This window comes from Phyllobates terribilis, unplaced genomic scaffold, assembly GCF_046119375.1.
Source record: "Phyllobates terribilis strain yellow unplaced genomic scaffold, ASM4611937v1 Scaffold_5__5_contigs__length_657084704, whole genome shotgun sequence".
Classification (NCBI taxonomy): Eukaryota; Metazoa; Chordata; class Amphibia; order Anura; family Dendrobatidae; genus Phyllobates; species Phyllobates terribilis.
Window position 1 is genome coordinate 373205957 of NW_027362765.1, and position 13065 is coordinate 373219021.

Consider the following 13065-nt stretch of genomic DNA (forward strand, 5'->3'; position numbering starts at 1 on the left):
CTTCCCAAGAGTCGCTTGTTTAATTTGACTATCCATACCTGAAAGAAAGGCCTTGGAGGAATACATACAGACTAGCCTGGCTGCTGGTCACATTAGACCTTCTAAGTCGCCTGTGGCAGTTGGATTTTACTTTGTTAAGAAAAAGGATGGGGGTTTACGTCCATGTCTGGATTTTCGTGAAATTAATAAGATTACCGTACGCAATTCCTACCCATTGCCGTTAATTCCTGACTTGTTTAACCAGTTAGTGGGGGCCAAGTGGTTCTCAAAAATTGATCTCCGGGGGGCATACAATTTTTTACGAGTGAAGGAGGGTGATGAATGGAAAACTGCTTTTAACACTCCGGTAGGTCATTTTGAGAATCTGGTGATGCCTTTTGGTCTTACCAATGCACCTGCATTTTTTCAGAACCTTATTAATGACATCCTGAGACCTTTGATTGGTAAGAATGTGGTTGTGTATTTGGATGACATTTTGATTTATTCAACAGATTTGGAGTCCCATTGGCAGAGTGTACGAGAAGTTTTGCAGTTATTGAGTGATAAATCACTCTTTGCTAAGCTGGAGAAATGTGAGTTCGCTGTGCAGAAAATTAGTTTTTTGGGCTGCATTATCTCCAGCGAGGGCTTTGAGATGGACCCTGTGAAGGTTCAGGCTGTGCAGGAATGGCCTAGGCCTATTGGTTTGAAATCTATACAGAGATTTTTGGGTTTTGCCAATTATTACAGGAAATTCATTAAGAATTTTTCTGTAATTGTTAAACCTCTAACCGATCTCACCAGGAAAGGTGCGAATATGGCCCAGTGGACTACTGAGGCCATTGAAGCGTTTGAGTATCTCAAAGAGAGGTTCAGTTCTGCCCCTATCCTTATGCAGCCTGATGAGACCAAGCCTTTTTTGGTCGAGGTCGATGCTTCATCGGTTGGGGTCGGAGCAGTTTTGTCTCAGGAGAACAAGGGTGGAGTACATCCTTGTGCCTTCTTTTCGAAAAAAATTTCGGAAACCGAACTGAATTATGATGTTGGAAATCGGGAGTTGCTGGCTATTAAACTCGCGTTTGAACATTGGCGTCATTTTTTGGAAGGCGCTAGATTTCCTATTCATGTTTTCACAGATCATAAGAATTTGATCTATCTGGATGCTGCCAAGCTGCCAAGCGCTTGAATGCCCGTCAAGCTAGGTGGGCACTTTTTTTTTCTCAGTTTCATTTTTCTGTTACCTATATCCCTGGTACTAAGAATGTTAAAGCCGATGCTTTATCTCGCAGCTTCTCTCCTACGGTCGGTGCCGAGGAGGAGGAGAGCATTTTACAGAAAGGAGTTGTGGTGGTGGCATTGGATTCCATGTTGGAGAATGGGATTCTGAAAGCTCAAGATGATGCTCCATCTAACACTCCCCATTGGAGGTTGTTCGTGCCTAGAGCCTTTAGGAGAGATTTGTTTGTGGAGTGTCATGAGTCTCGGTTGGCAGGTCATCCAGGAGTTTCGGAGACCAAGAGACTTATCAGTCGCAGTTTTTTGTGGCCTGGATGGCAGAGGGAAGTCATCAAGTGGGTTTTTTCAATGTACTGTGTGTGCTAGGTCAAAGGCTTCACATACTCCTGCTGCGGGGTTGCTTTGCCCTTTGGAGGTTCCTAGTGCGCCTTGGACGCATCTCACAATGGATTTTATTACTGATCTTCCTGTGTCCGAGGGTTTTACTGTCATCTGGGTGGTCGTGGACCGTTTTAGTAAGATGTGTCATTTGGTTCCATTCATTAAGTTGCCCTGCGCCAAGACACTCGCTAAGGCGTTTGTTAAGGAGATTGTCAAGCTCCATGGCGTTCCCACGGATATTGTTTCTGATAGAGGGCCTCAGTTTGTGGCTCTCTTTTGGCGTGCTTTTTGTGACAGGTTGGGAGTCCATTTGTCATTTTCATCTGGTTATCATCCTGAGTCTAATGGACAGACTGAAAGAAAGAACCAGGATGTTGAACAGTTTTTGCGTTGTTTTGTGGCGGACAATCAAGAGGTGTGGTCTGAGTTTCTGCCTCTCGCAGAATTTGCTCTTAACAATCATACATCCTCCTCTGCTGGGTGTTCTCCTTTTTTTTGTTGTACTGGGAGATATCCGTCTTTTGGTTTGTTCTCCAAATTGGGGTCAGCGGTGCCAGAGTAGGAGAATTTTTCTGGTGATTTGGAGAGCGTTTGGACTAATGTACGTTGCAACCTTCTAGAGGCTAACAAAAAGTCCAAGAAGTATTTTGGCAGGAAACGTAAGGAGGTTTTGTTTACTGTGGGTGACATGGTTTGGTTGTCCTCGAAGAACCTGCGGTTGAGGATTCCCTCTAAAGAACTGGGTCCTAAGTTTGTGGGTCCATTTAAAGTGCTTCAGGTTGTTAACCCGTCTGCTGTTAGGTTGGATGTCCCTACTTCCTGGAAGATTAATCCTGTGTTTCCTGTTTCCTTGTTGAAAAAGGCTGATGTATCTGATAGGGACGCCACTGTCACAGTTCCTCCTGTGGTGGAAGACGGCGAATATGAAATTTCTCGTATCTTGAATTCTAGATGGCATAGAGGGAGATTACAGTATCTCGTCTCCTGGAAGGGTTTTGGTCCCGAAGACAACTCCTGGGTAAGGACGGATGATGTCTCTGCTCCTAGGCTTGAGGCTTTCCACAAGAGGTTTCCGGATAGGCCTGAGCCTGGGGGATTTGGAGGATCCTTATAAAAGAGGGGGTACAGTTAGAACCCTCCTGTTTGTTTTTTCCATCTTGTGTTTTGCGGTCACGTGACCATCTGCCTTTATATTCCAGCTCCACCCTTCTGGCTGTGCTGGGCTTCAGTGTTTGACTGTTTCTCTAGCCTGGTGCTTCTGTGCCTTTTTCTGTCAGTTAGCTTAGTCCTTCTGGGACCTCTAGTACTTTTTTGTCAGTTTGTCTTTTTGTGTTCTGCAACTACTTTTCTGTTTAGGAGGTGTCCCATTTTTGTCCCAGTCCTTACTTCTTTTAGGGACCCCTCTCTTAATGCTATAGGTCTTCGTTCAGACTAGCCGAGGACTAAGGCTGGTCTGTTCGTTAGGAACAGGCAGCCCGCTACATCGTAGGGATTCAGCTTAGTCTTACTGTAGGGACAGCTTTCCCCTATCTTTCCTTAGTTCATGTTGCAGATCACAACAGATTGTCCACTACTGGATAATGTCTTAAGAATGGCCACAAGGTGCTGCGCAGAGATGAGCTTTGCACAGCCACAGTCCAGGTTTATTTGCCGGCCTTGCATGACGTCATTTGTGAAGCGCACAGGTGAGAGCACCATCCCGGTAAATCATAAGTCAAGTCTAGGATCCTGGAGAATCAGGAAATTCTGGCATCTCCTGACCAGGGCTGGAGGGCACTGACCTGGACCGGGGTTGTGTGAAGCAATCCGGTCATCTCTAGTGTTGCATAAAGTTTTAAAAAAAATCTATACTTACCCCCAGACTTGCGCCCCTTCTTTTTCTCTCAGCCCTGTGTTCCCTGTCAGGTTCCCAGTTTATAAAACATCACATTAGTGCTGTAGCCAGGGGCCTCGCTATATTGATTGCAGGGGTTGCTTTCCCACTGAGGACCTGGAACTTTCTGCGCCCAAAAGGTCCCTTTCGCTCATATGAGGAGACCAATACTATTAACCATGTGTGATAGTTGGGGGCTCTGTTGGACATTTTGCATTGGAGCCCAAATGCTTCACATTACGCTGCCGGCTGCAGCCTTCACTATTTCATTTGTGCACAAGAACAGTGTTACATAAGTAATTTTTGTCACTTTTTTGTTATAAATTTTGTATTTATGGCAAAATTGCACAGATCTGAATCATAAATAAATCCTCTTGGATCCTCATGTGGGTGCCTCCTGGATTTGTTGCTTTTGGTTTTATTGTGCCATATTTATGACGTTGTCAGCTTCCTATATCGCGAGGTGATAGAGGAAGTAAATTGAAAAATATGACGTTTACATAGGATTTTTAATTTTTAATTTGCTTGTTTTCTGTTCTTTCAGATTCTTCTTACAATACTTTCTCGACACAGTTGATATCTTTCATATATGAGAATTTTTCTGATTGTCATAGATGGATACGAACAGAGACAAGATGGTGGAGAGTATATTGAATCTCACCCTAGAGATCCTCTTCCAGCTTACAGGAGAGGTGAGAGATTCTGGTGACGTCACATTACATCATCTATGGTAATAACAGATGATATGACCGGAGAGGTGAGGACTCTGGAAATGTCTACAGTGAGATTGATTATTGTTTCTCCATACACAGGATTACGCAATAGTGAAGAAGACTTCTAGTGATCGCTGTCAAGCCCCTGTGTCTGAAAGATGGGAAGGAAATCTGAGTCCAATCACAGGGTCTCTACCTCCCCCACATGAGGACATCAATGACCAGAGAATCCTAGAACTGACCTACAAGATGATTGAGCTGCTGACTGGAGAGGTGACACTGCTGGGAATGGTGGGACATTATACAGTGACGCTATGAAGGGATCGGGGGGATGACGGTATCATTGTATGTGTCAGGTTCCTATAAGGTGTCAGGACGTCACCGTCTACTTCTCCATGGAGGAGTGGGGGTATCTAGAAGGACACAAGGATCGATACGAGGACATCATGATGGATGTTCCCCAGCCCCGATCATCACCAGGTAATAGACAGGACATATAATTATCTGTATGTAAAGAATTAATTCAGTCTCTGTATGTGTTCCAGGAGTGTGAAAAAAATGGAGGACTACTGTGAGTGCTGATGAGTAATCCAAAAAGGCTCAAATTAATATATGGAACTGAAGAATAATATGTTACATGATTCAGCATAGTAGCGACACTTTCCTCAGGCCACAGATTTACAGCATTAAACGGGAGCAGTTTTAAAAGGCAAAAAGTGCAGGAAAAAAAAAGAAATGAGAGAGCACACATACAGTCATGGTTGAAAGTGTTGGCACTCTTGAAGTTATTGCAGCAAATGAAGTATTACTCCCAGAAAATTATTGGAATTACACACGTTTTGTTATATACATGTTTATTTCCTTTGTGTGTATTGGAACAAAAGAAAAAAAAGAGGAAAAAAAAGGCAAACTAGACATAATTTCACACAAAACCCTAAAAATGGGTCAGACAAAATTGTGTCACCTTTCCAAAATGTGGGTAAACAACTTTGTTTTAAGCATGTGATGCTCGTTCAAACTCACCTTTGGCAAGTAACAGGTGTGAGCAATATGAAAATCACACCTGAAACCAGGAAAAAAAAGGGGGAGAAGTTGACTCAATCTTTGCATTGTGTGTCTGTGCATGCCACACTAAGCATGGAGAACAGAAAGAGAATAAAACTGTCTTGAGGACTTTAGAACCAAAATTGTTGAAAAATATCAACAATCTCAAGGTTACAAGTCCATCTCCAGGCATCTTGATGTTCCTTTGTCCATGGTGTGCAACATAATCAAGAAGTTTACAACCCATGGCACTGTAGCTAATCTCCCTGGACATGGACAGCAGAGAAAAATTGATGAAAGGTTGCAACGCAGGATTGTCCGGATGGTGGATAAGCAACCCCAATCAACTTCCAAAGAAATTCAAGCAGGCTCAGGTTGCATCAGTGTCAGCACAAACTATCTGTCGACATTTGAATGAAATGAAACGCTATGGCAGGAGACCCAGGAGGACCCAACTTCTAACACACAGACATAAAATAGCTAGACTGCAGTTTGCCAAAATGTACATGAGTAAGCCAAAATCCTTCTGGGAAAGCATTTTGTGGACAGATGAGACCAAGATAGAGCTTTTTAGTAAAGCACATCATTCTACTATTTACCGAAAATGGAATGAGGCCTACAAAGAAAAGAACACAGTACCTACAGTCAAATATGGTGGAGGTTCAAAGATGTTTTGGGGTTGCTTTGCTACTTCTGGCACTGGGTGCCCTGACTGTGTGCAAGGCATCATGAAATCTGAAGATTACCAAAGGATTTTGGGTCGCAATGTAGTGCACAGTGTCAGAAAGCTAGGTTTGCATTCTAGGTCATGGGTCTTCCAGCAGGACACTGACCCCCAACATACTTCAAGAAGCACCCAGAAATGGATGGAAACAAAGCGCTGGAGAGTTCTGAAGTGGCAGCAATGAGTTTGGATCAAAATTCCATTGACACCTGTGGAGAGATCTTAAATTAGCTGTTGTGAGAAGACGTCTTCAAATATGGGAGACCTGGAGCAGTTTACAAAATAAGAGTGACCCAAAATTCCAGTTGAGAGGTGTAAGAAGCTTGTTGATGGTTATAGAAAGCGATTGATTGCAGTTATTTATTCCAATGGGTGTGCAACCAAATATTAAGTTGAGGGTGCCAACAATTTTGTCCCACTTTTAGGGTTTTGTGTGGAATTGTGTCCAATTTGCTTTTTTTTCTCAGTTTTTTTTGTGTTGTTCCAATAAACACAAAGGAAATAAACATGGGTATAACAAAATATGTGTGATTGCAATAATTTTCTGGGAGAAATACTTCATTTTCTTGAACAATTTCAAGGGTGCCAACACTTTCGGCCATGACTGTATATCATTTGACTGATAAACAGGATTTACAGTGGGTACGGAAAGTATTCAGACCCCTTTAAATTTTTCATCCTTTGTTTCATTGCAGCCATTTGGTAAATTCTAAAAAGTTCATTTTTTTCCTCATTAAAGTACACTCTGCACCCCATCTTGACTGAAAAAAAGCAGAAATCTAGAAATTTTTGCAAATTTATTAAAAAAGAAAAACTGAAATATTACATGGTCATAAGTATTCAGACCCTTTGCTCAGTATTGAGTAGAAGCCCCCTTTTGAGCTAGTACAGCCACAAGTCTTCATGGAAATGATGCAACAAGTTTTTCACACCTGGATTTGGGGATCCTCTACCATTCTTCCTTGCAGATCCTCTCCAGTTCCGTCAGGTTGGATGGTGAACATTGGTGGACAGCCATTTTCAGGTCTCTCCAGAGATGCTCAATTGGGTTTAGGTCAGGGCTTTGGCGGGCCAGTCAAGAATGGTCACAGAGTTGTTCTGAAGCCACTCCTTTGTTATTTTAGCTGTGTGCTTAGGGTCATTGTCTTGTTGGAAGGTGAACCTTCGGCCAAGTCTGAGGTCCAGAGCACTCTGGAAGAGGTTTTCATCCAGGATATCTCTGTACTTGGCCGCATTCATGTTTCCTTCAATTGCAACCAGTCATCCTGTCCCTGCAGCTGAAAAACACCCCCATAGCATGATGCTGCCACCACCATGTTTCACTGTTGGGATTGTATTGGGCAGGTGATGAGCAGTGCCTGGTTTTCTCCACACATACCGCTTAGAATTATCACCAAAAAGTTCTATCTTCATCTCATCAGACCAGAGAATCTTATTTCTCATAGTCTGGTAGTCTTTCATGTGTTTTTGAACAAACTCTATGCGGGCTTTCTTATGTTTTTCACTGAGGAGAGGCTTCCGTCGGGCCACTCTGCCATAAAGGCCCGACTGGTGGAGGGCTGCAGTGATAGTTGACTTTTTGGAACTTTCTCCCATCTCCCTACTGCATCTCTGGAGCTCAGCCTCAGTGATCTTGGGGTTTTTCTTTACCTCTCTCACCAAGGCTCTTCTCCCACGATTGCTCAGTTTGGCTGGACGGCCAGGTCTAGGAAGACTTCTGGTGGTCCCAAACTTCTTCCATATAAGGATTATGGAGGGCACTGTGCTCTTAGGAACCTTGAGTAATGCAGAAATTCTTTTGTAACCTTGGCCAGATCTGTGCCTTGCCACAATTCTGTCTCTGAGCTCCTTGGGCAGTTCCTTTGAGCTGATGATTCTCATTTGGTCTGACATGCACTGTGAGCTGTGAGGTCTTATATAGACAGGTGTGTGCCTTTCCAAATCAAGTCCTATCAGTTTAATTAAACACAGCTGGACCCCAATGAAGGAGTAGAACCATCTCAAGGAGGATCACAAGGAAATGGACAGCATGTGACTTAAATATGAGTGTCTGAGCAAACGGTCTGAATACTTATGACCATGTGATATTTCAGTTTTTCTTTTCTAATAAATTTGCAAAAAAATGTACATTTCTGTTTTTTTCAGTCAAGATGGGGTGCACAGTGTACTTTAATGAGAAAAAAAATGAACTTTTTAGAATTTACCAAATGGCTGCAATGAAACAAAGAGTGAAAAATGTAAAGGGGTCTGAATACTTTCCGGACCCACTGTATTAAATAAAAACAATGAATCAATACAATCATAAAATAATAATCAAGAAATCTTGCAGGATAGTAGCTTTTATTTATAAAATTTAGTTTGTGTTAAATGTATAAAAACAGATTAATTTGCAACCAAATGCTTTGAAGGATGACACAGAGTTTGTCAGACAATCAGTAACACTGAACTATGGGGAGGATGGACAGATCGGTAGGGCTGTAAGCCAAGGAGATCACACTGGGCTGTAGCAAGAGTTAATATCTGTGGATTATAGACAACAATAAAATAGTGGATCATACATGGCAATGTAATATAAAGTTGATGATGTGATAAATATTTTTTTTTTTTTATAAAAGACAAAAATAAACATAACATAAATCTTTACGGCACAAGGAACATTTCTTCCTAAGGTTCTGAAATGAGGGCAGTACATATTTTTGTTGTCACAACTTTATTATCTTCTATACTTAAAAATTGCTAGAAGTATCCAAAAAAATGTCTTCAGATGTGTCAAAACATGAAGTCCAAAAAAAAAACACGTTCTTAAGAGAATATTCTATTATTATTATTCAAAAATAATAAAATACATTTTTTATTTCATGGCAGATGACTTCACCAGGGACTTGGAGGAACATCTGATAACTTCAAATTTTAAAGAAGAGGATTTTAGTATCACACAAGATAGCTATGAAGAGCATGCCATTTTTCCAGATAAAGCCTCTGCCCTTTATAGCAGAGATCTCACATCTGATCCTATAAAACTGGTCCTATCTTCTCATTTGTCGCAGATCATTAAAGAAAATGAAATTCTCAGACAGGTTGTACAAAATCAAAGATCTCAAGGAAAGAAGACATTTAAATGTTCAGAATGTGGAAGATGTTTTAACGACAAATCAAATCTCATTAAACATGAGAGATTTCACACGGGGGAGAAGCCGTATTCGTGTTTAGAATGTGGGAAAGGTTTTGCAGATCGATCAAATTTCGTTTTGCATCAGAGAAGTCACACGGGGGAGAAACCGTATTCATGCACGGAATGTGGAAAATGCTTTACACGGAAATCAAATTTAGAAAACCATAAGAGAATTCACAAAGGGGAGAAGCCGTTTTCATGTTCAGAGTGTGGGAAATGTTTTACAGATCCATCAAGTCTTGTTATGCATCATAGAAGCCACACAGGGGTGAAACCATACTCATGCCCAGAATGTGGAAGGTGTTTTATACGAAAATCAGTTCTTGTGTTACATCGGATAAGAAAACACAAAGAATAAAGAAGCTCCCTCACATAGTAGGTCCTGATAATACGCTATGTAGAAGGTATTAAGTGGAAAATTACTCAACCTTTTTACGACTTTTTGATAGCTCAGCCGGTGGAGTGGAGGACTGTAGAAGTAAATTAGCAATCCTTAGGTTATTTCTTTGAATCTGGCTTTAAGGAACTTTTAGAAAAAGTTGTCCTTTAAGGCAGACTCCAATATGCTTATATGGATGTACCTAAATTACATTCCTTTTATCCTTTCGTCTCCCTCCAATGAACTTGACGGGCATGTGTTTTGTTTTTTTCAATCGTACAGAACTACATATGTTGTGATACAACAATACTGAAGGTGGATCTGAGCATGGATACCTTCCATTTAGGTAAGACTGCTGCACCACCTCAAATCGATCCTCAACTCCCTGCTTGAAAGGCGTGGGAAAGGATCCAGAAAATGAATATATTCACAAACCATCCTCAGTGGTTGAAAGAAGAGATCTTGGATCTCAATGTGGGAAAATATTGTTGTTTTTTTTTTGTTATCATAAAATGTGTTTCGCCACAGTACGGGTGCCTTCCTCAGGTTTCATAAAATAATAAATAATATCATAAAATATATGAGCATTATTTAACCTCCTATTTGGAGACTGATAGTCTTATACAAATATCTACCTGAAGTTTTCTAAAAAGAAATTTAAATCAATGATCGCAGATAAACAAACAGTATGTAGATTACCTGCCTCCATATTGGTGATATTCTGGGAAGGCGACCATGCGGCTATAGGGTTATCAAATGAGAGTGCTATGCTAGTTACCTATATAACAGGAGTTCTACGAAGTAGTACATAGAGCTGGCATCCCTTTTCCTAAGCATCAATAAGCCACGCCTATACTATGGATACCCTTAAGGGTCAAGTTTATATATAATACAATCTTCATCGGAAAGGATAGGATTTGTAGAAAGTACATGTTAGTATGATTAAAGCCAGCCCAAGAACAGTTTATAGACAGGAAGTATATTGCAGACTCCAATGAGAATATGACTGTATTATTGTCCTAAACAATGTATCTAAGGCCAAGTAGTTTGGGCTACAAATATCTAGTAGGATGAAAAAAATTGCACACGGATGATTATTGTGGAAAAAGTGGTGAACACCAAAAATTACCAAAATGAAAAAAAAACTCACAAATCGAGGAGATCTTTGGGAACTGTCCGTGAGATGAATTATTGGGTACATGCTTAAATAGGATATAAATTAGAGCCATGGGATAAGGTTGGACATGTTTGATAATAAACAAAAGCATCATAACTATTATACAATTGTCTTATGAATTTATTTGTGTTTCTGACGTTAGTTTAGTGGCGCGTGAGGAAGGTGTAAACACGTTCTTCATTACATTTTATGACAACTATATTAAAGAACAATATTTTCCCACATTGGGATCTAAGAGCCAGCGCTTAATCAAATGAGAATCGTTTATGGATATAGCCATCGTTAAGGCCCCCATATACAATGGATGGCTGTAGGCCGAACGATCGTTTAGTTAACAGCTATCGCTCTTAACTCCCCCGTACAAAGGAACTTTTCTACAACGAGAAAAAAAAAGGATCGGTCACTGAAATTCAGCTCACTGGACCCTTCTCTTTCTCCGAGATCATCTCTCCTGGGAGAGTATGGAGGTGCCTATACATGTTAGATTCTAGGAGGGGGCCGGAGACAGGCACAGCTAGATGGAAGCCCCCCATGACCAGGATTGGCCTGGAGGTTTACCATGTTTAAAAGTGGCATCTATGGGGATTGGCTAGTGGGAAGTTTGGGAGGCGGGCTGTGGGAGAGGCATATAAAAGGAAAAATGCGGGAAAACTGCCATTCCTGGAGGAGCAGCAGACGAGGAATTCCCACCCACCCTCCCTCTTTTTGTTGTTTATTGTTTTTCATTTAGGGGAAAATGGTTCATTTTACTAGGGTCTGCTTGTCACAGTGGCTTGGTTGGCGGGGGGGGTGGGGTTCTTGGAGTTGGTACCGAATTGTCGGTTGAAGGAATTGGAAAAATTCCAGGTCGTTTAAATTAAGTGGGTGGTGATCTGGCAGTCGGTTCTGGGCTCTGGACGGGGTTTTACCCTGGGAGCTTTTAGTTGGTTGGTCTTTCACGGACTGTGGAAGTTTGGTGCCCTCGAGCTGGTGCTGCACGGCTGAGGGTAACATGGCGGTCGATTTCTTATACTTTATTTTAAAGCCAGATCTTTTAGCTCCAAGAACGCTCCCTCCATATTTATATTTATTTTATTGTCAATTTGAATGTTATTGTTGTTTGTTAATAAAATGGCCGCTGTGCCCAAAATTATAACCGGTTGTAGTGTTTTTATTTTGGGACAGGATCACGGGATCCTTGGGGTAAGGTGGGAGAAGTTAAGGCATCAGGTAAGAAACCATATTGGCCTTACCGGGTCAAGGCTGATCCCCAGATATTGGCGGGCTCAAACAGCCTTTTTTCATCAGAAAATTCATACAAGGGAGAAGCCATTTTCATGTTCATGTTCAGTCTTAAATGCTTTACAGATCTATCAAGTCCTATTACATGCGAGAGTATTCACATAGAACAGAAGTATTATTCATGTTTACCATGTGTAAAATATTTTTGCCACCACATTTCATCACATGAGTGGGGAGAAGCCATTTCATGTTCTGTACGTGGAAATTATTTTTCACGGAAATCTATTTTTATTGAGCATAAAAAAAATCAGTTAGGGAAGTAGCAATTTTTTTCTATTTCTTTTATAGATAAATCATAGAATGTAAAAAACAAAAGTCACTGGTAACAAAATAAAATTACTGTTGTAGACTAGTGTTGAGCGAGTATGTTCTGTTAACCCTTTCTCCGAGTATGCTCGGGCCGAGCACAGAGTATTTACAGCTGCTCGGTGATATGGTTGAATCGCTCCCGTGTGCATGATTTGCAACTGTTTGACAGATTTATTACATGGGAGGAATGTCTATTTCTTACACATTCCTCACATGTAATAAAGCTGTCAAACAGTTGCAAATCATGCACATGGGAGCGATTCAACCATATCACCGAGCAGCTGTAAATACTCGGAGCTCGGCCCGAGCATACTCGCTCAACCCTATTGTAGACTCATGCCCAAAGGTTTTAAGACTGACATAAATTTTGGTTTTCGCACAGTTTGCTGCTTCAGTGTTTTTAAATTTTTTTTAGTTAGATGTTTCTATGGTTCAGCATTTCATACATTTTTAAACATTTACTGACAAATACAAGAAGTTTCTGTAGAGACTCAATATTTCCAGTGTTGACCCTCATTTTTCCAACACTTTGACTCTTCACCATGGCAGCCGGATATTAGCTTCTGAGCCAAAACCCGACTGATGACCGCCCATCAGCACTTGGAGTTTATCACAATATCTATGTTTTTCTTTGTCCACCCACTCACCTCAGGGTCTCGGTGAGCTTGAGATCTGGGGGGGTTTTCTCACCCCATGGAACCAAAATGTCAATGTTTTGTCCACCAACCACCTAGTTATCACTTTAGCCTTGAAACATGGTCTCCACCATGCTGGAAAAACATTGTTCATCACCACAT

At 41.2% G+C, this 13065-nt stretch overlaps 1 protein-coding gene across 1 annotated transcript in view; it reads left to right on the forward strand.

Annotated features, from left to right (window-relative positions):
- LOC141271572 (uncharacterized) overlaps positions 1-11711 on the forward strand; it is an 86700-nt gene extending 74989 nt beyond the window's left edge. Inside the window, exon 18 of the mRNA XM_073681620.1 lies at positions 9045-11711. Coding sequence (XP_073537721.1) covers positions 9045-9480 — 436 coding nt within the window. The 3' untranslated portion in view covers positions 9481-11711. The remainder of the gene's footprint in view (positions 1-9044) is intronic.
- The last annotated feature ends 1354 nt before the right edge of the window (positions 11712-13065 follow it).